Genomic DNA, 22431 nt, shown 5'->3' on the forward strand with positions numbered 1-22431 from the left:
CTCATTCTTCTGCACACACCAACACTTACTTAGCTGCCTCAACCCATTCAACACACACCTTACAGCTGCAACCAACTGAAATTGTGCATCAACTCACACTTCATAACTCAACCATAATCATAACCTGCAACTCCATGCCTTCCACTTACTCCATCTCAGACTGCAATTCCTTCTCAGCATAACCTGCTTGTAACCCTAACATATATCTATAAAGCAATCATCAATCCCCTTCATTTGTTCTCTGCATTTTCGTATTCATCAATAGGGAATACTGACCAATAAGAATCAATAGGGAAGACTGACCTTTTGGATTTTGGATATAGTCTCTGAATTGGCAATTCACTGCAATTTTTGCTACATCAATTTGTTTTGTAGATAACAGAAAGCTCTACAGATTGTATCAAAGATTTTGAAACCAAGTAAGTGCAAACTCAAAGTTTAAAAAATGGAAACGTGAGAAAAGGAGGAGCATCAATATGAAGTTCGTAGCAAAGACCATTTTCAGAAACCTAATTTCACTTCCAGTTCTTCAATTTCAACCCCCATCGTTACACAACAGCATCTCCATCATCTTCCTTGAACAAAACCCATAAATTACACAACCCAGGACTTCGTTCTTCCCTTAATTTGACAACAACCCCATCCCTTGACAATCACCATAAATTACACAACCCATAAATTAATTTTGAATTTCGCTGCAAAACCCTAACTCTTCACCTCAAACAGCAACGACCATTTCCATTCTTCCTATTGTTAATCGATGGCAGCATTCACATCTTCTACTTCGAATCCTTCTCAATTTCTATCTCAATCATCTTCCATTAATCTTATCTGTTTCGATCTCTTCTCTCGGTTTCATGGCTGAAGAATGAAGAAGAACGAAGGAGAAGGAAGAAGAAAAAAAATGGAGGTGTCCGGGATTCGATCCCGCGACATTTGTGTCAATTTGACAAACATTCCAGCCATGAGAGGGGTATTATTGATTTTTCATCCCTAACCATTTCTAATCTTTTTGCTTCAATTTGATGACTTAAATTTTACAAAAAAGTGACCATATAAGGTCCTCCCTTGCTTCGCTCGATCGGCCCAAAAAGTTAAATAAGCTACCGATTATAGCAGATTTCAAAATTCATTCCATGAAGGATTTTAGAAAAAATTCATTTTGGGGCAACCTATAATCGGAGGTTTTGCAACCTATTTAGCTTCTGATTACGGTTACATCCAAAACATGAAGCAAGTGGTTATGGTTGGCTCTGCACCCCTCAAAACCTATGGAATATGGCCAATATTGAATATGGGGGTACTTTTAATCGGTAGGTATATGAGTTGGATAAGCTACCGATTATAGCAGATTTCAAAATTCATTACATGAAGGATTTAAAAAAAAACTCATTTTGGGGCAACCTATTATCTTCCGATTATGGCTGCATCCAAAACACGAACCAAGTGGTTATGGTTATGGTTGGCCAAAACCTATGGAATTTGGCCAAGGTTGAATATGGGGCTACTTATAATCGGTCGTCATACGAGTTGGTTAATCTACCGATTATAGAAGGGAATATTAGCCGAAAGATCCACATACTAATCGGTAGGTAGTGTTCCAATTTAACCTACCGATTCACATGTTACCTACAGATTACGTTTTATGCTACCGATTATGGAAGGGCATAGTTGCCATTTAAAAATTTCGGAGATAAAAAGGTAGCTTAGATTTACGTTTAGATGACCTTTTTTATCTTTTAGTATCGCCCCTAATTCTTTTGGGATCCCCCTAAAAATGCCACGTTAATAAGTTTCATTTTCATTCTCATCGCTTTTCCTAAGCCATGTTTAAACAAAGTTAGCATAAGCATCTCTTGCGAAAAGTCTAATGAACAACAGCGATATAAAAATGAGAAATTCAATGTCCAGGAATCTTAAAAAATGCAAGACATTTTCTACCTGAAAGATTGCTAGAATCATAAGATTATTGGTTCATATAAAAGAATCATAAAATATAGCTTTCCCCCATGGTTGAAACATGCAAAACAAAGAGTACTGGTGACCGGTGAGTCACCACCAAGTTGAACTCTTAAACAATTGCATCTGGTCTCCTCATGAAACAAATTTAACAAGACTTGGATATATTTTTCTCCGAAAATTTGTTGCACTTTATTTTGCTTTATCACTTTATACTTTTCTTCCTTTGTTTAAAGTTTTATTTCCTTTTGGAAAAACCTAGTGTCCAAGTGACGCCTTGGCCAATATCTAAAACAACGTAGTGAAGTTCCTAAGAGCGACTGCAATGGTACGACTAAACTCAAAGATCAAAGACAAAAAAAGAAGACTAAATATGAGTTTAATCTGTATTGTGACGTTATGGGGAGAAGACCAAATTTGGTCGCGCGTAAAACAATTTTACGCATGAAGACGGGCGGAAGTATTAGTTACGTTTCATTTCTGCGCGGAATTATAAATTACGTTTCAAACGGGCGTAAATATAAATCACGTTTGTTATCGAGCGTAAATATAAATTACGTTTGGTAAGGGGCGGAATCTTAAATTCCGCCCGTTGATCAGACGGATTCCAAATGACCGCTCGAAGAAACGTAAAACTAAATTCCTCCCGAGTTAAACACGGTCACACAGCACGTGTGAGATCAGACGGGCGAACATCTGGTGTCCGCGTGATGAATTGTACGGACGGACATCTGCTGTCCGCGTGATGAATTTGTCAGGCGTAAAATATTATTACGCCTGAGAAGGGCGTAACCAAAATTTCCGCCCAGTAGGTTTTCATTAGGGTTCAGGGTTAGGGCGTACTCTTCCTGTCCGTCTGATCAAATCGGGCGTAATCTTAATGAACCGCCCCTTCCACCAATACCGCCTCTCCTTCCCAACCACAACCCATCTCTTCTACACGAGCCTTCTTCTTCTCAGTTCATATTCTTCCACAGTTCATATTCTTACACAGTTCATATTCTTCTTCGCTTCACCGCCCCTCTTCAGTTCATATTCTTCTTCTCCATTCCCATCTACCAACCGTACAAATACCCTAAAAACTCCACAAAAACCCTAAAAACTCCATTATAAGGTATGTATTTTCTACTTTCTTTATTCAATTTGTGTAATAATAATATCATGTATTGTATTTTTTGTTCGAATTTATTTCAATTTGTGTAATAATAATATCATGTATTGTATTTTTTGTTCGAATTTATTTAGGGTTTTTACGTTGAAAATTGAATCAGACTTTATTACTAATTGGATATTCATATTGGGTTAATCAAATCTTATTAAAATTGGGTTAATCACATCTTAATCCAATAGTATGTTAATGTTAATGTTATTACTTTTGTTACTGTTTCGTAATTTAATTTAATTTTTTGTTTTATTTAATAGTTATAAATATTAATGATTGGATAATTATTTTTTGTTAATTTAGTTACGTGATTTAATTTAATATATTTTTTTGTTAATTTAATTTCGTAATTTAATTTATTTTTTTGTTAATTATAAATAGTTATAAATATAGTTAATTGGATAATTATTTTTTGTTAATTTAGTTACGTGATTTAATTTAATTTATCTTTTTGTTAATTTAGTTTCGTATTTTAATTGAATTTTTTGTTAATTATAAATAGTTATAAATATAGTTAATTGGATAATTATTTTTTTGGTTAAATTTATGTTTATGGAATTTTATGATGTTGAAATTTTGTTCGGTTAAATTTATGTCTATTATGGTTCGTGGATTGGTCTTTTAATTATGAAATTGTATTTAACATGTTTGTGCGTAGAATGAACAAGTTTATATCGAGGTTTAGTGGTCGCCAAAAGACCAACAAGAGACAAAAATCTACCGAAGCTGATTACAACTTAATCTCTACCGGTCAAATTGAGGAGGTCGACGTCCCCGGGTTAGGGAGGTTTCCTATAGTGGAAGATGATAAGCCGCACGCTACTGAAGACATTACATTTTCAGACGCACCAACATTTAAGTTTAAACATCGTGGATGTCTGGCATCGGTAATTCATTATTATAAATTTATTTCAATACATTGTCCTAGAGTTAAATATTTGATTGAAAAAGCGGGGTGGGAAAAATTGTTGAACATAGAGTGTAGCGTTACCCAACATGCCGTTGTTGATTATATTGTTGAGAGGTTTTGGGATACAACCAACACGTTCCATTTTCCATTTGGTGAGATGGGGTTCACGCCATTAGATTGGGTCATGTTAACTGGACTGAGTATCGGTGATGGTTATGTAGTTCCGTATGATTCGAGCCTATACCAATTTGACTATGTCCGTGAGAAGATTTTTCCGGATATCACACAGGGAACAAGAGGCGCGTCGTGGATATCAAACTCAATTACAATTACATATTTAAGCTCATACTTCAAAGAAGATAAGTTGGTGGCGGCTAATGAAGATTCTCTCCTCGCCCATAGAATAGCAATTGCCTTTTTTATGTATGTTTTGGGTCAATTTTTCTTTCCTAATGCAAAGAACTATATTGATGCTGGATGGTTAGCTGCTTTCGAAGAAATTGATAAAATACAAGACCTTGACTGGGGGGTAGTGCCTTTTCGAGATTGTATGCAGGTCTCCGACAAGCTTGTAGGAAACAACAGAAGGCACTAAGCGGGCCCTTCCAAATATTAGAGGTATTTTGGTAATCGATTTTATTTTAATTTTCAACGTAAAGTATATTTTCATTTAAGTTTATTTCCTTGGATATATTAATTTGATTCATTAATTTTATGGACTAGTTTTGGGGGTATGAATACCTAGGCATATGTCGACCAGACATCTCAATGACCGGTAATGAACAGAAATGGCCTGTAATTTCCAGATGGAATGGAAGGAGGTGTCAGAATGATATTATTCGTTGTAGGATTTTACTGAATCAGCTGACGATTGACCAAGTGACATGGCACCCATGGGAATCATACACCGACGTCCTCAGTTCTGAGATGGGAAAGTCTGCTAGGAAGCTGTCGGACTCGAGATGGATATTTTCTTGGAATGGCGTTGTGAGTTAGACATGATTTTTATATTATATCATTAATATTAATCGTCAATAACATAGTTTTTTATTTTTCGTTATTTATCTAATTAATAACGTACTCACTACAATTATATTCCCTTTTTGGTTATACAGCATAATGTTTATTTAGGAGAAAGATGTTGGAGGCAAAACCATCCCTCGTTTGCTGTTCCCATGAAACTACATGTAATTATTGGGCATTTGGGTGATGACCAAGCAAAACTCCTGCTAGCGGACGGTTTTGTTGATGCAACCGAGGTGGTGCAAGTTGTGCAGTATGAAGTATATTTAGAGTATTGGAAAAAGGTTACTAATTTCAGAAAATATGTGACACATCCTGATTGGGAGGTCCAAACATTTGGGTACAGCGGTGACTTCTATTCTACCGAACTTGGAAAACCAGATGAACATGTTCTTATTCCACCGCAACAACAATTATCGCCCGTAAGTGTTCGTTCAACTTTACATTGCTAATTCCAAAAAAAAAAAATCTCATCTATCTCATTTTTTCATGACAGGGCGATAGTTATGCATTATTCCAAGAATATGCTGATTTTACTAAACAATTTCGAGATTTTACATTACGAGAAACGAAAGATAGGATGGAGTGTCTATTAGCGAAAGATGAACTTATAGGAAACCAGAATAATAAGATCACGGAATTGGAGTATCAACTGTCTCTTTTCCGAACGCCACACACCATCCAACCTTCCATTGGATTCGGCGCCTTTTCCCCCACATTGCCACCACAAGTGTGGAGTTCTATGAGTCAAGGATCATCTTCAACGTCCTCGGTCAGGCCCATTCCGAGAACGGCTTTTATCCCACCGCGATCGGCGCCTCCGGATACGGGAAATGTTTAGCCTGTGATGACTATTTATATGGTTTAGCTTTGAATTTATTATGTTATTTATCTTTGTTATGTGTAGTCATACTAGACATTTATTATGTTATTTATCTTTGTTATGTGTAGTCAGCGAGTAGTCATTTCAATACTCAATCAAATTTCTATCAAATTTCAGCGAGTGGTTATTTGAATCCTTTATCAAATTTCAGCGAGTAGTCATTTCAATAGGCAATCAAATTTCAGCGAGTAGTCATTTCAATAGGCAATCAAATTTCAGCGAGTAGTCAGTTCAATACTTTATCAAATTTCTATCAAATTTCAGCGAGTAGTTATTTGAATACTTTATCAAATTTCACCGACTAGTCATTTCAATACGACAAACACCTCACTGACAAACAGTTTACAAAATTTGTCAAATACTTTATGTTATTTTATTTATTAATCCTGATGGAAAATGGAAGCATGTGATCTCCGTCACTCACTCTATAAATACCAACACACCTCTTTTTACAATCACACACTTATTCTGATTCGGATAGAATATGGAAGCATATGAGAATACCGCTCACTATTGTTCTTCTGTTTCATCTTCTTCTTCTTCTTCTAATAGTAGTTTTTATTCCTCGGTTGATGATTCAATAGCAATTATGCAAAATAACATGGCCGTTAGTATGGGAGTCCTTGTTACCAATTCTAAATGGCCTCAAACTCGTAAGAGATCGTGAGACTGGTGCTGAACTTCTGTGGAACGACTATTTTTCTCCGTATCCAAACCAACCACCTAATGTTTTTCGCAGAAGATTCAGGATGCGTCGACAATTGTTTAACAGAATAGTGGAAGGTGTTACAGCCGAAGACAGATATTTTGTGCAAAGGCCCGATGCGTGTGGAGTTTTAGGATTAAACCCTCATCAAAAAGTAACTGCAACGGTGCGAATGTTAGCTTATGGATGTGCGGCAGATGCAATAGACGAGTACTTACGCATAGGCGAAACCACGGTGTTGGAAGCAACTCGGAGGTTCTGCAAGTCGATTGTCAATGTGTATGGGAAAGAATATTTGCGTGAACCTACGGCTGGTGATGTTGAGTTGTTGCTCAACCAAAACAAAGATAGAGGATTTCCAGGGATGATAGGTAGCCTAGATTGCATGCATTGGAAATGGGATAAATGTCCATCTGCCGAATCAGGGGCTTACACCGCGTATAAAGGGAGCGAAAGTATCGTGTTGGAGGCGGTGGTGTCGTATGATCTATGGTTTTGGCATGCATTTTTTGGTATGCCAGGCTCTAACAACGATATTAATGTGATGAACCGTTCATATGTTTTTCGAAGTCTGGTCACGGGAAAAGCACCACCGGTGAACTATGTGGTAAACGGTCATTCTTATGACATGCCGTATTATCTAGGTGATGGAATATATCCAGAAATTGCTACTATTATTATGGCGTTTAAACATCCGCTTGGTAGGAAAAAAGAGATATTTTCAGCGATGCAAGAGGGTGCAAGAAAAGACGTAGAGCGGGGATTTGGTGTACTTCAACAACAGTTTGGAATCATCAAACAACCTGCTAGAATGTGGAATCCAGATGTGCTTGCCTATATCATGAAAACGTGTATTATCTTACATAATATGATAGTCGAGGATGAGCGTCTACCCGGTGAATGGCCACATGTTTATGATCATCGTAGCAACCCGACACCGGTTAATATATTAAGAGGCAACAGTGAAGAGTTTTCCCAAATTAGAGCTGAGCAACGCCGACGTCATATGCGCAGCAAAGATAGGCATATTCGCTTGCGCGATGACTTAATCGAACATATATGGGCAGAATATGGGAATTAAAAGGTTGGAGACGAGGACAAATTATTGGAATTAAATGTTGTTTCCCATATGAAAAAATTATGTGATTTTATTTTAACGAATAATTTTATTGAAATGTATTAACTCTATTTCATATACTCATCACTTGGTAAATCAAAGTAAGATGTTACAAAATAAGTTAAAGTTGATTAAATTAAATGAAGATAAAATTAAATCCCAAATATTACATAATAATACGACTAATGACAAAATTAATACATATTAAAACGTAAATAAACTACTAAAACTATTATCACTTATTATTAGACTTAATACTTAAGGTTCGAACTATCCCGTTTTGACGATTATAATTGGCTCCTTTTGTCCCGTACTATTAAAGCCTTTCGAAGTTCGAAGTACTCCTTTTGTACATGATCCAATTTGGAAAGATCCATCATCATGATGCGAAATTCATCGTCTGCGACCTCCTTGGCTATTTTAGCCGCATGCTCAGCTTGTTTTTGTGCAAACTCGGCCTTTTTTTGTTCCATCTTGAATCTTGATTGTTCCCGGTAATGAGAATTGAAATTTTCTTGCTGTGTAATAATTATTCCCATCAATTCCTCTTGGCTGTTGGATTTCTCTCGCCCGGTTTTCTTCAATCGTTTAGCTGCTTTTTTTCCCATCTGACGAAGGTATGTATTCTCTATGTCTCCTTTATCTGTGTCGTTACCGGACTCGACTTGAGTGCCATCTTCCTCGGTATTCACGCTACTATCCAAATCGTGCGTCGTATCAAAAACAAAAGTCGATCGACGATTATATTTTATATTTTCTATGACAATTGGGTAGCACTCTTCGTGCCTAAATTTTCTTCCATGATTGCATTCCTTAAACCGTTTGTTTACCTCTTCGAGCTGTTAATGTTTTTAAAAACAATTAGGTTCATGGGCATCTCAATATTAGAAAATAATTGTTTCAAAACAGAGAGAATACTCACGGTCATTTCCGGACCCCATCCCGTATGATATTCACCTTCCACTTCCGCCTGTTTTGCCGAAAACAACGCCACTTCTTTACTTATTCCCTGAAATCGTTTTTGCCAGGAACTCCAAGACCGCTCTGGTTTATCCGGTAAATGAGCTTCAATATCATCCTTGATACGAGTCCACAACGCAATCTCTGATTGATCGGCTCCAACGCCGGGATCTTGAGATATTGATAAATGAATTTTACACATCGTGACATCTTCGATTGTCGTAAAATTTGGACCTCTTGCTATTCGTGGTGTTGACATTAAAAACGATTCGATGAAAATTTTCAAAATGATTTGAAATATGGAAAACTATTTTTTCTTCCTGATACTATTTTTTTCTTGCCGAATACAAACGAATGATATGAAAATGTGAAAGGAATTCATCTGGTATATATAGGTATAAAATAAACCCGTTATTAACATTCAATTTCAAACGTTCGAAAGATATAAATATCTTACCAACGGTCAAAAATCTGCTACGCAATCTCCAACGCCAACGTTCGAAAAATTTATCATTCTAACGTTCGAAAATTTTCATTTCATGTTTCATAATTTTGCTGAGGCGTAAAAAAAAAGTCCGTTTGAGAGGGGCGGAATTTTGGTGTCCGCCCCAGAGAGGCGGAATTTTGGTGTCCGCCTGGCAACGCGCGGAATTCTTCTGTCCGTCTCATCAGGCGTAAATTTATGTTACGCCCGCAACAAACGTAAATTTAAATTCCGCCCCACCAACATACGTAAATTTGATTTACGCCCGTTAACAAGCGTACTTTAAATTTACGCCCAGCATCAAGCGTACTTTAAATTTACGCCCGACTATATTAGAATTTGGGATTTGGTCGCGACCATATTTGGTCTGGAATTTGATCTTTGGTCCAAATTTGATCTTTACTCCGTCCCACTGTGTTAGGATCTCATCCCATAAATTTGGTTATACTCGCCCACTGTGTTAGGATCTCATCCCATAAATTTGGTTATACTCGCCCACTGTGGATGCTCAAGCAAAATAAAGTGCAACAAAGGAAGAAAAGTATTGGCCAAGACGATTCGGTTTCTTAAGTAGAGAATCAAATCAAATTTGGAGTATCCACGAATTTTCCTCCGAAAACAGTTAAGACTTTAACATTGCTACGTCAATCCAGCACATACTCAAGAACTGAAGAATTTGTTGGATGGAAAGAATATACGATCCATCAACTACGCTGGATGAATAAATTACGAACAAGACTACACTTGGATCATGAATGGCTTTACCTTTCGGATACAGTTTTTATTTTATATAAATAAAAAAAAACTACAAAAAAGAGAAAAAAATAATTGGGCATATGACAACAACTAGAACTGAGCAGAAAATTTAACAATGCAACCCACAACAAGTTTCAGAAGCAGACAGGTTTACACAAGCTCCACAACAAGGGCAGAGGCTCCTCCTCCTCCATTGCATATACCTCCAACTCCGTACTTCCCGTTTTTCTGTTTCAAAACCTGTTGTGTCGTCCAAAAATGTTTAATAAGGATATTAAATTCGGAAATTGGAGCTCACATTTCAGTTTAAGCAAAGCATAAAACAAATAAAAAAGCAGGTCATTAGGAGTTCTACCCCTAAAAGTGTGACCAAGACGCGTGCTCCACTGCATCCTAAAGGATGTCCTAAAGATACAGCTCCACCATGCACATTCACCTTTTCCTGCATGTATTAGGAACACATGAAACTTAGATCAATTTCGTCAAAGCAGATTTTAATCAGAAATCAGTTTGGACAGGAAGCGGGGAAATGCAAAAGTATATGTATACTACAGTGCTGGGTGCAACATCTGGTTGCGTAAACAAAACTAAAAATCAACTCATAACGAGAATTTAGTTCAAATTTTTTGATGGGGTGGCAAACATAGAACGGCCTAGGGAAGTTTCTGTTACTTACGGGATTAAGGCCAAGCAACTTTTGATTTGCAAGAGCCACCACCTGTAAAAAGAAAGAAAGTGCAGGGAAGAAGATGGACTTAGTATATTCTTAACTATTCAGATGTAAGACGTTCATATTCTTTGAAATAGAACTTACAGCAAAGGCCTCATTGATCTCATAGTAGTCAATTTGAGAAGCCTCCAACCCAGCATGTGAAATGGCTTTCGGTATTGCTAGCGCTGGAGCAGTTGTAAATAACTCAGGTGCCTGCAAGTTTATCTCACATCAGCATAAAAGATTATGGTATCCCAATGAAGCAACTTAAGGATGCAAAACCTTCTTCACCAAGTTATAACTGTCTATAATTATCCTCTAGTAATACCTGAGCGGCATCAGCATATCCTGAGATCTTGGCAATCACTTGCAGTCCAAGCTTAACTGCAGTCTCTCCACTCACCAGAACTAATGCAGCAGCTCCATCGCTGTCAAGGAGATAGTGCAGAAACTCTTAGCAAAGAGATCAGCATCTTAAAAGTCCCTTATACGTTCAGAAAAATGCTGGTCTGGACTGGCACTGGATACGAGGCATTGTTTGTATCTACTGAGTTTAAACACTCAACCTATGCTGATGAGCCAGGTAAAGCAGTGCCAACACACTAAGCCAACAACTTAAACATTTTTAAAGTCTCAATGTGCAGTGCAGAGACATGGTAAATCAAGGCAGTCTTAGGTAGTAAAAATGCATGAGAAAAGTGGAACCAAAAGATTGTGATACAAATAGAGATAGGAAGAACTAGACCTCAAACTAGATGCATTGCCTGCAGTAACAGAACCTCCACTCTCCTTGAAACTGGGTCTTAGTTTCTTTAGCTTTACAGGATCGAACTGCAGTAAAAAGGAGGAACAGATATTATAATTGATAAGGATCACTTTGGAGGAGTTAGGCTCTCCCCCCATTCCAGTACTTTTACATATCTTATTAGTTAATCAAAGATGGATCAATAAGATGAATTGCAGGATGTATCTGCACTGCAAATGAAAAAGGTCTATAATTCATACGACTTTGCACTTTACAGGTACCAAGAGATATAACTGAATCATGTTCAACAGACTAACAACCCTATAACAATCAATTGTTTACCTTGTCCAGGCCGTCATCCTTATCAACAATCATAGATGGCTTTCCTCTACCCCCTGAAACTTCAACCTGTTTACCACAAATCCTGGTTAACAACACAGAGAACAAACTACAAAAATTCCTGCAACTAAACAAAGAAATTTAAATCTTACTGGAGTTATTTCCCACGCAAAAGCACCAGCATCTCGAGCAGCTATACCGCGCTCAAAACTCTGGATAGCAAAAGCATCCTGCAGGAGCCACATAAAGTCAGGATCTACGTATATATAACTAAAAGGTGACGCAAAAGAATCAAACACGTGGTGTAAGTGTGTACAAGGAAGGATACGTGGATAGCTAGATTACCTGCTCATCTCTAGTTACTGAATGGTTGTCTGCACATAGCTCAGCACACACACCCATACCATAATCATTATAGACATCCCATAGCCCATCTTTGAGCATCCCATCAACAAGGGTATCATGCCCCAGTCGGGATCCTTTCCTGCATAAAATAAATAAAGTGGTGTTCAATTCAGTTATTGGTCCTTTCGACAAATCTGTTTCACTATAAAGTAAAGAATTTGCTAAGATTGGACTAAAACTGACAGTAATCAACTGTCTAGAACAGTTTTTAATAAAGAAGGATGAGAATTGATGATCAAAACACGGAAAGAAAGGGAAGTTATTCTAACTTAAAGGCCAAATACACCGCTTCCTGACAGCTTTCTTGCTAAGTTATTAATGCTCAAACTACACAAAGTCATTTAATGCATAGAGCCTGCTCCAGAAATCAGTATATATACAAGCAAACAACAACTTATGAGAAACACTAACCTTGCTTCTGCAAGATATTTGGGAACGTTAGACATGCTTTCCATGCCACCGGCCACAACTACTTCGTTGACACCTAATTGAATACTTTGTGCAGCAAGCATCGTAGCTGTGTGACCAAAACAAAATGTCAGTTGCACTTCAATTCACATGTTGCACAGAGAATACTTTTTCCTAGAGATGGTCCTCTCACCCTTCATCCCTGATGCACACACTTTGTTGATTGTGGTGCAGACAACTGAATTAGGTATCCCTGCACCTAATGCAGCCTGTCTAGCTGGAGCTTGTCCTAAATTGGCACTCAAAACATTTCCAAAGAAGACCTCTTGCACGAGAGATGGATCTATGTTCGACCTCTTAAGAGCACCTACAAGTTAGTTCAGAAACATGTTATACATACTTCTGGATGCGCTCATAATCATAAATGACACAGATACTGTAGGCCATTATCTTACTCTGGATAGCTATGGACCCAAGCTTAGTGGCTGGTAGAGATGAAAGGGTGCCGAGAAATCCACCCATCGGTGTACGTGCAACACCAACAATACAAACATCTGCTCCAAATAAACCAAGAAAGATAATCAAACAACTAAAAACTCTAGAATATTATTAGTTCATTAAACTCAAGGCTAACAATTCATTAACGAAACCATGACAATTCATCAATTATTAATTTCTTAGCGAATGTCTTTATACAGTATAATCGAACCAAACGATATACCTCGAGGCTTTGGAGAATCCGCAGCTGCTTCTGGAGCCATTTAATGATCACAGATGAGATCTGAACAAGATTGTTGAATTTCATTAGACAGATTTGTGCAGAGAACATATAAATCATAAAGAATTACAAAATCTTCAAATTAAGCAAAAAAATCATTAAGTGTTTTCAGTTTCCAGTTGCAAATCCAAAAGAAAATGAGTAACAATGAGAAAAACTTCACTGATCACCAGACGGATCAATTTAAGAAAATGGATCACAAAGTCCAAATCAGAAAAATCGAGCCAATCAGAGATTCAACTCAATATCTACACAAATATCAAACCCCAAAAGAGTGCAAATTTCCTTGTAAATCTCATGTTTATTTGAATTAGAATTATCAAAATATGGCATTGAAAATCAAAGAGGTTTGTCATACATTTGAACAAGTAGTGTATCAAGAATGCAAATTCAAACCTTTGTAGGGTTTTCTTTCTTTAGTTGAGAGTAGAGAAGAAGAGAGAGATGGTTTAGTTTTGAAAGCAATTCATCATGCTCTCAACAATGGACGTATAAATAGCCTGAGGCAGGGCGAGAAAAAGAAAAGGCTCTTTATTTAATTTTTTTTTGTAATTCCGAGAGACATTATTGCTGTTATTGCCCTCTTCAAAAAGAATTGCTGTTGCTGTTATTGCCCGAAAGAATTCCCAAGAGGAGACCAACTAGTTGGAGAAAATATAACACATGCCGCCACGAGCAAACAAACGGAATTAATAGACCTAAATTATGGTAGTTGTCACATGCCCATTTAATCACTTAAAATTTTCATGGGATATGACCGACAATGATTGTGGTTCAGTGACTCAATATCACCCAAAATTATTCAGCCTTGCATACTTGCATCAAAGTACGCATCTGCCTTCACTCATAAGGCTTTGCACAACGGAAGTCTTTTCTTCTTTCTCTCTAACTCTTCATGCCCCCCATAAGTATAAGAGGTTCTGCCGTGCATCAAACCAATTGATCAACTCGCACAAATCAGCAACATAATGAACACAAAGATATAATGCAACAAACTCATTTTATTGCACTAAAGGAAGATTACAAAACTCGTCCATCACATGGACCAAAAACAAGCCATTCACCCTCTTGGTGAATGCCTAACTCTCTCAAACATGAGACTAACTCTCCTATGTAAGCCTACTGATTTTTCCCACTCCTTAGGATTATTTATACAGCAAACCCACTAGCCAAAACCGTGCACAACACTTGCACACGCATGGAACAACCATGTGTCCCATCAGGTAGTTTCCAAAACCGCAAGCTTGCTTTTCCAACTGCCACCTTTTGTGTTGTCAAACCAACATATGCCACATATGTTCTTGGTGGTTATGAACACTCCCCTATGGTCATAAACTCCTTTTATAACCATCCTTACTTTTCTTGCACCACTGGCACGCTTGTCAAGCTCGCAACCAACTCCTAACCGTCACTTGAGCTGCATTGCACTACTGTTTGCGCAATACTGTACTTAGCCTTGATTTTGTGCTCAGCCATCTTGGCACTGCCAACATCTTGCTCCAAGATCATGCACATATCATCCTTGTGCATTCATCATCAAAGCCAATTCCTTAAACTCACTCTAGTTACTCATGTCGCCATATGCTTCAATTCGCCAACTTCCATGACAATAGTAATGCAACTCTTGCATTACCAACTTGTTTGCATTGTTCAAGCTTTGACCAGCCTTGAACTAATGCCATAGACCAACTCTTGATCTATACTTCACTCTTGCATCATCCTTGAGCTTGGGCCAACTCAATTCCATGGATATGCATCGATGCCAACATCGCATGTTGCATCTGTCAACTTTGGACATGTCTTGCCAATCCTTCAATGAAGCTTCATTGTGTCAGCCAATAAGCTTCATCACTTAGCCAAATGTATTTACAATGTAGTGCTGCACTTGCACTACATTGGCCCTGTGGGTTTATGCCATTCTCGACACTTGACAGTCTATACAGTAATACCGCTATTATGGCTTGCGTTGCGCTATTATAGCTTACGTTGCACTATTATGGCTTCGCATTGCACCATTACGGCGGAGTACTGACTTGGCCCGCAATTCTGTAACGCGTAATCATTGTGCGTCACTCGCAGTACCGTAACATACCTCCCCCACCTAATCCGTTCAACGCCCTCGTTGAACGCAACCAAGTATACTCGTTATACTTGTTCTCTGGCCTTGTACGCTTCTGATCCCTTCTCAGAAATCAACAAACTTTATTTGGCCTTCATTCTTGCCAAAACTTTTATGCCTAGTACCAAATGCCATCACTTAGCTTACTGCCTTGCCATTGATCCTACTGACTTATATTGTTGTTGTCATGTTGATCAGACGTTCTAACTCCCTCTACAATCGCATATCAACACCAAAATGCAACTTGGAAATTCCTCTTGCCAACTCCCTGAATTAGACTTGAATTTCACTTGAATCATTTGCGCCTAAGTGTACGCAAGTAATGATTCTTCCCAACTGATCACACTGATCATTGCCATCGTTTTATGCCTTCATATTCCGAATTTAGTTGCACCACACCACATAACAGGACTTATACAAGACTTGGCTTAAATTCTTCAATCATACGCGCCTACGCCAAATCATGCCATGCCTTAAGGCATGCACCCTATGATTTCGTACCACTCTTGATACACCACAATCTATAGCCTTTGCTGCACTTTGCCAACATCAGAACTTTTACTAGATTTGGCCTCCAAATCATGTTGCAAAATTCACCTTCTTGGACTTGCATCATTTATATGCCAAAGAACCTGCACCTTGTTGTTCTTTGCTTGTATTGTCCCAACATCACGATTGAAATGCATGACTTTGGCATAGTCATGACTTATGATACCCCTGACACCAGACCATCTTTTTAAGACCAGGCATCCTCTTCACGCGCCTTTGAAACCAGCACTTTAAGCATCACTTGCTCTTTCAAACTGTTACACTTTAATGTGGCGGAAAAACAACATCATGTTCTTCCAAACAATGAGTTACTCTTAACTCATTTACTTTATGGACTTACATATTCATTCTTGTTGCGTTACTCCATGCTATCGCTGCCATATGCTATTGCACTTCCACATAACTCTCAACAGCAAACTCGACTATGCCACCAACTTCTCTATTTGCTTCTTTCACTTTCAGCGTCTTCTATTGCATATTTTGGCTTAATATGCTGTGTAACATCTTCCACGCGAAATAGCTTTACTTTGAACGAAAGAGGCAAGATCTTTCACTTCAAATACCCTCATTCACTACTACCTTGCATAGAGAGATTTCATTCGAACACCAAGGTCCACTCGACCCAAACTGAAAGTATACTCAAACTTGAGCAAATACTCGCGCCAACTGATTGCAACTTGTAAGACCTAACAAGCCTTGCAATACTGACTTCATCTTTTCTTCTAAGCAACAAAGGAAGTGAGACAGCACCGACTGTCCCTAATGTAGCAATTCACTTTGCCATATGCACTCTTCCAACTGATGCTATCATGTTGCTTTAGCTTTCATGAAAATTTCTTCAACAATGGCCACATGCCATCTTTATGCATCACCACTACTTTTTCCTTCTTTTCCGCATCCACAATTTGCTTAACTTGCATTTCTTCACGCATTATGCACTCTGGCCATGCCAAATCCCATTTGGCGCATGTTATTGTTGTATACATGCTATGCCAATTAACACTCAAATCTTGACACAAACTTGTGCACCTTTGCACAACTCGAACGGACTTAACTTGGTGATCTTGAACATCACCATAGAGCTCAGCAAAGTCATATCACTCAATGACTTCCACGGACAAATCCCTTGGACAATATTAACAAGGCACAATCCTTGCAAATGAGGTGCCACTGCCTACGTTCCATGAACCAAGAATGCCACATTCCTCTTCAAACTTGGAACTCATTTTTACTTCCCATGCACATCTGGTTACTCTTGTCTTTCCCCTTCTCCAAAATCAACTTCAGTAGCACCAATTGTTGACTTGCAGTTGACAAGAACATCCACTTGTGGTTATGATCAATTGCAGGTCTTTGGACACCCTTGTCCAAGCATATTGATCCCACTCATAAACCAGGTGAAAGCACACTCCTTGTGCTCATCTAGCATTAGCGAAGAACTCTTTGCAAACACAAGACCGTGGTGTATCGGTTTTCCCCTAACTTGCGCTTATTTCTTCAGCATTTCACTAACCTTTATGCTAGATAAGAATTGGACTTCCAATTCTCCTTTTATGGCATAATATTGCCACAAAAATACTGATTCACAATCAGACTTTGCATTACCACCAAGGTACATGCATTCGAGAGAGATAACTTTAATCTTCCAACCAACTGGCTATGATGAAAACATCTTCAATCCATCACATAGACATGTTCTTCATCTACTTTGCCAATGCAAAGGCCAACAACTTCTTTGTATTCAGGAATTTTCCCCTAAAATTCCCATTACCACATGTAATGTACTCGTTACTGATAACACTACTAAAGAATACATTCCAATTGTATAATTTTCGCATACTTGTGAGAAACATGGACTTTATCACCTGACTTGCACAATAGAAGTCATCATACTCCTTAGCTTTGTCATGACATCACTTGAAAACCCGGTTTCCAATGATTCTTGCATGTTCGTCTAACACTTTGGGCTGGAATTTTGGACACCTTTGTCATAAACTTTCATGGCATGCTGCTACTTCAAGCTTCAAGTTCATTCCAATTGATCTTTCCACACAAGACTAACTTTTTCTAGTCTCCATACTAGTGAAACCCAAACAATTCGTCACTGAATTTGACAAACAAATGACACCAACTTGAGTAAAAAGAGAGAATAATCAGCAAACTGTGTCCCCTAACACAGCTCTGATATCGGCTGTCATATGCCCATTTAATCGCCTAAAATTTTCATGGGACATGACCGGCAATGATTGTGGTTCAGTGGTAGCTCAAGGAATTAGACCTAAAACTATGGTTATATTTACACCTGCAAGTATACAGGGTCAGATAGTAGATAATGAATAAACAGGGGAAGTCCACAGGGACAAGGAGGGAGCTGGTGTTGTTTTCTAAATCTTTCTAGTGACAGTGACTAAAAGCACTAGGGCATTTGAATCCACCCAATAATCCTAAGCTAAGGCAATGCCTATTCAAATTATGTTTTTGTTCTTTTCCAGATAAAACTACAATGAATGATCTCTCAGTTAGTTTCCCTAACTCACCCCTAGTATAAGCTGTCTTCTTATAGCACAACCTATCACAGGCTCATTTGGTTCAATTAGCTAACTGTCATTCCTTTATCAATTAAGCACATTTCTTCCTCCAGAGAGGTCTCAAATGGATGACTTATCAACCAACTTCACTAACTCACCCCTAGTATCAACTGTATTCTTACAATACAATTGATCACAGGCTAATTTGATCCATTAGCTAACTATCATTCCTAAAGCAATGAAGCACAACAAGAACAACAACATGAACATGAATTATCTTAACATATGATTATGGATTTCATCAAAACCCTAGTTATTAAATTATAACATGATGAACACAATACTGAAAATAAACTACTACAACTTGGTGCACCGGCTACTCCGGGCATGCCCAAAATCAACACCCATGTCTTCACTTTATACATGCAAGCTTTTTCCCCAAAAAATCCCCAAACAGTAAAATTAGGGTTTACTAAAAAATCTAAAATTGACCTTTACCTAATCTCTGAAATCAATCAATGGTCTCGACCCATTCTTCTATTTCTTCTCCTCTTCCGTAATTGGTGGTTTGATTTCACTAACTCTGTTTCTCTCAAACCTAGTTTCTAGGTTCACTGTTTTTGAAAAGATAAAAGGGTTGAGAGAGAAGGAGCTAGAGGGTATCATGGTGGTGTCCTTTAGTGATGGCGGGGGTGGCTGATTGATGGGGTACAGTGATGGAGGTGGTTGAGCGGAGTTGGTGGCGGACATGGTGGTGGTGATGGTCGCTGTAGAGGAATGGAGAAGATGGAGTCGATGGTTTTGGGAAGAAGGGTGCGTTTGTTTTGCGGGTATAGGTATTTGGTTGTTTGGGTGTTGAGCGGGCTCATCAAATCTTGATGTTTCGCGAAGCTGAGCCGTGTGATGCGGAAATGATAGATCGATCTAACGGCGAGATGGAAGGGAGCGAGGAGCGACCGTTGGATGCTGAAGTACAACGAAGCTGACGGCTCAAGATGGAGTTAGGTGCTGTAGTGTTAGACAAGAGCTTCAGACTTTGATGACTGGCGATGCTGCGACCGTAGGATGCTGAGATGATCCAATCTGACGGCTAGAAAGGGGAACGAGTATGGATATAGGAAATGGATTTGGGTGAGGGTTTTGGGACTTGGGTATGCCAAGCCCATATCTTCTTTAAGAACAATTCTTCCTCTTCAAACCCACATCTAGCCTTTTGGTCTTGTGCACAACATTCTTCGCGGCTTCCTTGTGTGATTCCTCTTGGCTTCCACCACTTTTCTGCTCTTTTTTGCTCCGCTATTCATCCAAACTTTATTTATTACCTAAAAATGCAAAATTAGTTAATAAAAATATTTATTCTTGAAAACAAAGAAAATACAGAATATGGGATAAAATGTAGAATTAATGCACAAAAGATGAGTTAAATGCCAAGAAAAATATATTGAAATATGCACTTTTTAGGACTCATCAAATACCCCCAAACCTGAATTTTACTTGTCCTCAAGTAAAACAAAACTAAGGAAATCCTACCTATACCACTGTCGCTGGTCTCTCGAATGCATTTAGCGTATGCACTAAGCCTTTTAAACCACTAAATGTCCCTAGTGGACGAGTGAAGTCTCGTGAAGGTTTTCTTTGAACGTACCTACAAAGTTCTAGGACAAAATATAAGCTCAGATTCCATCAAATGTGACATGTGCAAGACAGTAGAAGCTCACAACAAAATGGAGATGTCAATCTAGCTATCTAAGGCACAATCCTAGCACTGATAACAAATAAAGACATGTGATAAGAGTGTAAAGTGTATCTACACATGTTTCTAGAATGACCTGAAGTTATGACTACTAATCACCAAGAGATAGTTTTTAGGCTAAGAACCGAATTCTAAGCCAAGCTAGCTGTCCGGCTTTACGAGAATTGTGAATGTTCACCCAATGAGTTGGTGATATTTCAGTTTACCCGCGTTATACATCGATGGCTGCACCCTCCTTGCTTATTACAAGACTATTTGCAACAAAAAGATGACTCTTTACATGACTCTTATTTACATTGATTACTCTCTTTTATTTTTGGAACAAGAGAGAACTATTGTCTTTAACATGACAAAACATGGAATAAATAAATACTTGATTTTTTTTCTTTTCTTTTTTTTTCTTTTTTTTTTTATTTTTATTTTTTTGTTTTGTAAGAAATAACTTTGATCTTTACAACATAGTGACACTTTTGATACATGAACAAAAAGAAAAACATAATTACATGACTCTTAGCAAGAGGTGGCCCTTATCGAATGCATCCGGTCAAATTCTATGGTTGCTTTTCTTAACGTATCCTCCAACTTCTATCCCAGCCAACCAAAGAACAAGCTAGTCAAGTCTCATTCAGTATTCTAAAGTGATTGGCAATCTAACTTCCTATCAAACACCTTGAAGATCGAGGCTATACATGTATTGGTAGATCGTGCGCGTGCAAGTTTCTTATCACATGTAAATTGTGCTAGAATCAGGGGTGCCTAAATATCTAGACTAAGAATCCTAATAAAAATACATATTTGCACAAGAGTCAACATTTCAAGGTAAATGAGCTCGATTTTTATGATTTTTCATTTTTTTAATTTTTTTGGAATTTTTTAATTTTTTTCAAAAAGAGGGAGTTCTGTTTTCAATTATAACATGTTATCGTGGTATCTACTCTATACCCCCAAACCTAAACTAAACATTGTCCTCAATGTTTCTAATGATAAACATATTCATAACTTGGACAAATCAGAAGAACATGTTGAGTTTTGAGAGAAAGGAAAGAGATTACCCGATTTGACGAAAGAAAGAACCGAACTCCATTGTTCATGGTTAGAATCCAACATATTTCAGCCGCGATCACCATGGAGTAGAAAAATATAAAGAAAACATAAAATTTCACTAAAAACTACCTACCAGATTATATACAAAAAATTCACTATATACATAAAGTCTAAAGAGTTGAGGATCAACCCAAAAGACAAAGTGTTGAAACATAGACAGTTTCAAAACACTAAAATTGGACTGAAATGAGAGCGAGAGTGAAAAACCGGATGAATCACCCCCAAACCTGTAATTTTCAGCAGGTTTACTTTTAAGCACAAAATCTTTCCATTTTAGGGGTGCAGGATTCACAAGGTCTAACTCAAAATGGACTTTGTTTGGGATGGACAAACATGCATATTCCAACTGTGGCTCCTTAAAAGTATTGTATTTAGATGCAAAATAGTCCAAGAGGACTTGAGAGGCACACAGTTCCAATCCTAGGTTGGGAATCTTCAGAAAAGTTGGTTTAAAATTTTTGTTACAAACCAAATCTAGGTTGGGTGGAATAATCTCAATCTGTGACTTAGGCAAGAAGGTGACATCTAAGTTTCTCACATGCATGAGATCAAAAGTACCAATATTATCAGTCACATCAGCATTTTCTAAATCATAATCAAGTTGTGTAGCATGCTCATCATCACAACACAATTTCACAAGTCCAAATTCAGAATCATGGTTATCCGAAATATCCAAATTAACATCAAAAGAAGCAATATATTGTGGCTTAGGTATGGAATCAGACACATCAACTATATTTTCATGCATAGGATCATTAGTGTCAACATTACCTAAGTCATGCTCTTCACAGGATAACTGCACAATATCTAAATCAGTAGCCTCATCACATGTATATGGAATACTAGAAGAAACATCATTCATGAAGGTCGGGGCAGAAAAGCCTAATGTATTTGAACCCAAAGGTTCCATAACATTTTCAGCATAGACATGTTCTTCTAATATAACATCATCATAATCATCATCATCACAAATACATGGAAATCCTACTTTGTCAAAACCATTAGTGTTTTTCGTCCATACATATGCCTCT

General features: G+C 37.8%; 1 protein-coding gene across 2 annotated transcripts; it reads right to left on the minus strand.

Moving 5' to 3' along the window:
* Positions 1–9795: 9795 nt before the first annotated feature.
* Positions 9796–13961, minus strand: LOC113302006 (acetyl-CoA acetyltransferase, cytosolic 1-like). 2 transcript variants are annotated; one of them, XM_026550839.1, is made up of 14 exons: positions 13744–13961; positions 13291–13350; positions 13025–13123; positions 12763–12936; positions 12573–12678; positions 12102–12240; positions 11909–11986; positions 11760–11825; positions 11418–11503; positions 11001–11100; positions 10775–10885; positions 10637–10678; positions 10316–10402; positions 9796–10200 (listed from the first exon to the last, which is right to left on the minus strand). In XM_026550839.1, exons 2-14 carry the CDS (start codon positions 13328–13330, stop codon positions 10111–10113), a joined length of 1218 nt encoding a protein of 405 aa, XP_026406624.1. In that variant the 5' UTR covers positions 13331–13350; positions 13744–13961; the 3' UTR covers positions 9796–10110. The 2 variants fall into 2 exon arrangements, with proteins under 2 accessions (XP_026406624.1, XP_026406632.1); XM_026550847.1 differs by having other exon boundaries at positions 13706–13961.
* Between the last annotated feature and the right edge of the window lie 8470 nt (positions 13962–22431).

This window comes from Papaver somniferum, chromosome 1 (assembly GCF_003573695.1).
Source record: "Papaver somniferum cultivar HN1 chromosome 1, ASM357369v1, whole genome shotgun sequence".
In the NCBI taxonomy this organism is placed as follows: Eukaryota; Viridiplantae; Streptophyta; class Magnoliopsida; order Ranunculales; family Papaveraceae; genus Papaver; species Papaver somniferum.

Coding starts and splice junctions, on each gene's coding strand:
- LOC113302006 (XM_026550839.1), bottom strand. CDS start 13,330: ATGGCTCCAGAAGCAGCTGCGGATTCTCCAAAGCCTCGAG. Junction 12,937..13,024: donor TGGGTCCATAGCTATCCAGA/GTAAGATAATGG, acceptor ACTAACTTGTAG/GTGCTCTTAAGAGGTCGAAC. Junction 10,201..10,315: donor TCTTGGTCACACTTTTAGGG/GTAGAACTCCTA, acceptor ACGACACAACAG/GTTTTGAAACAGAAAAACGG.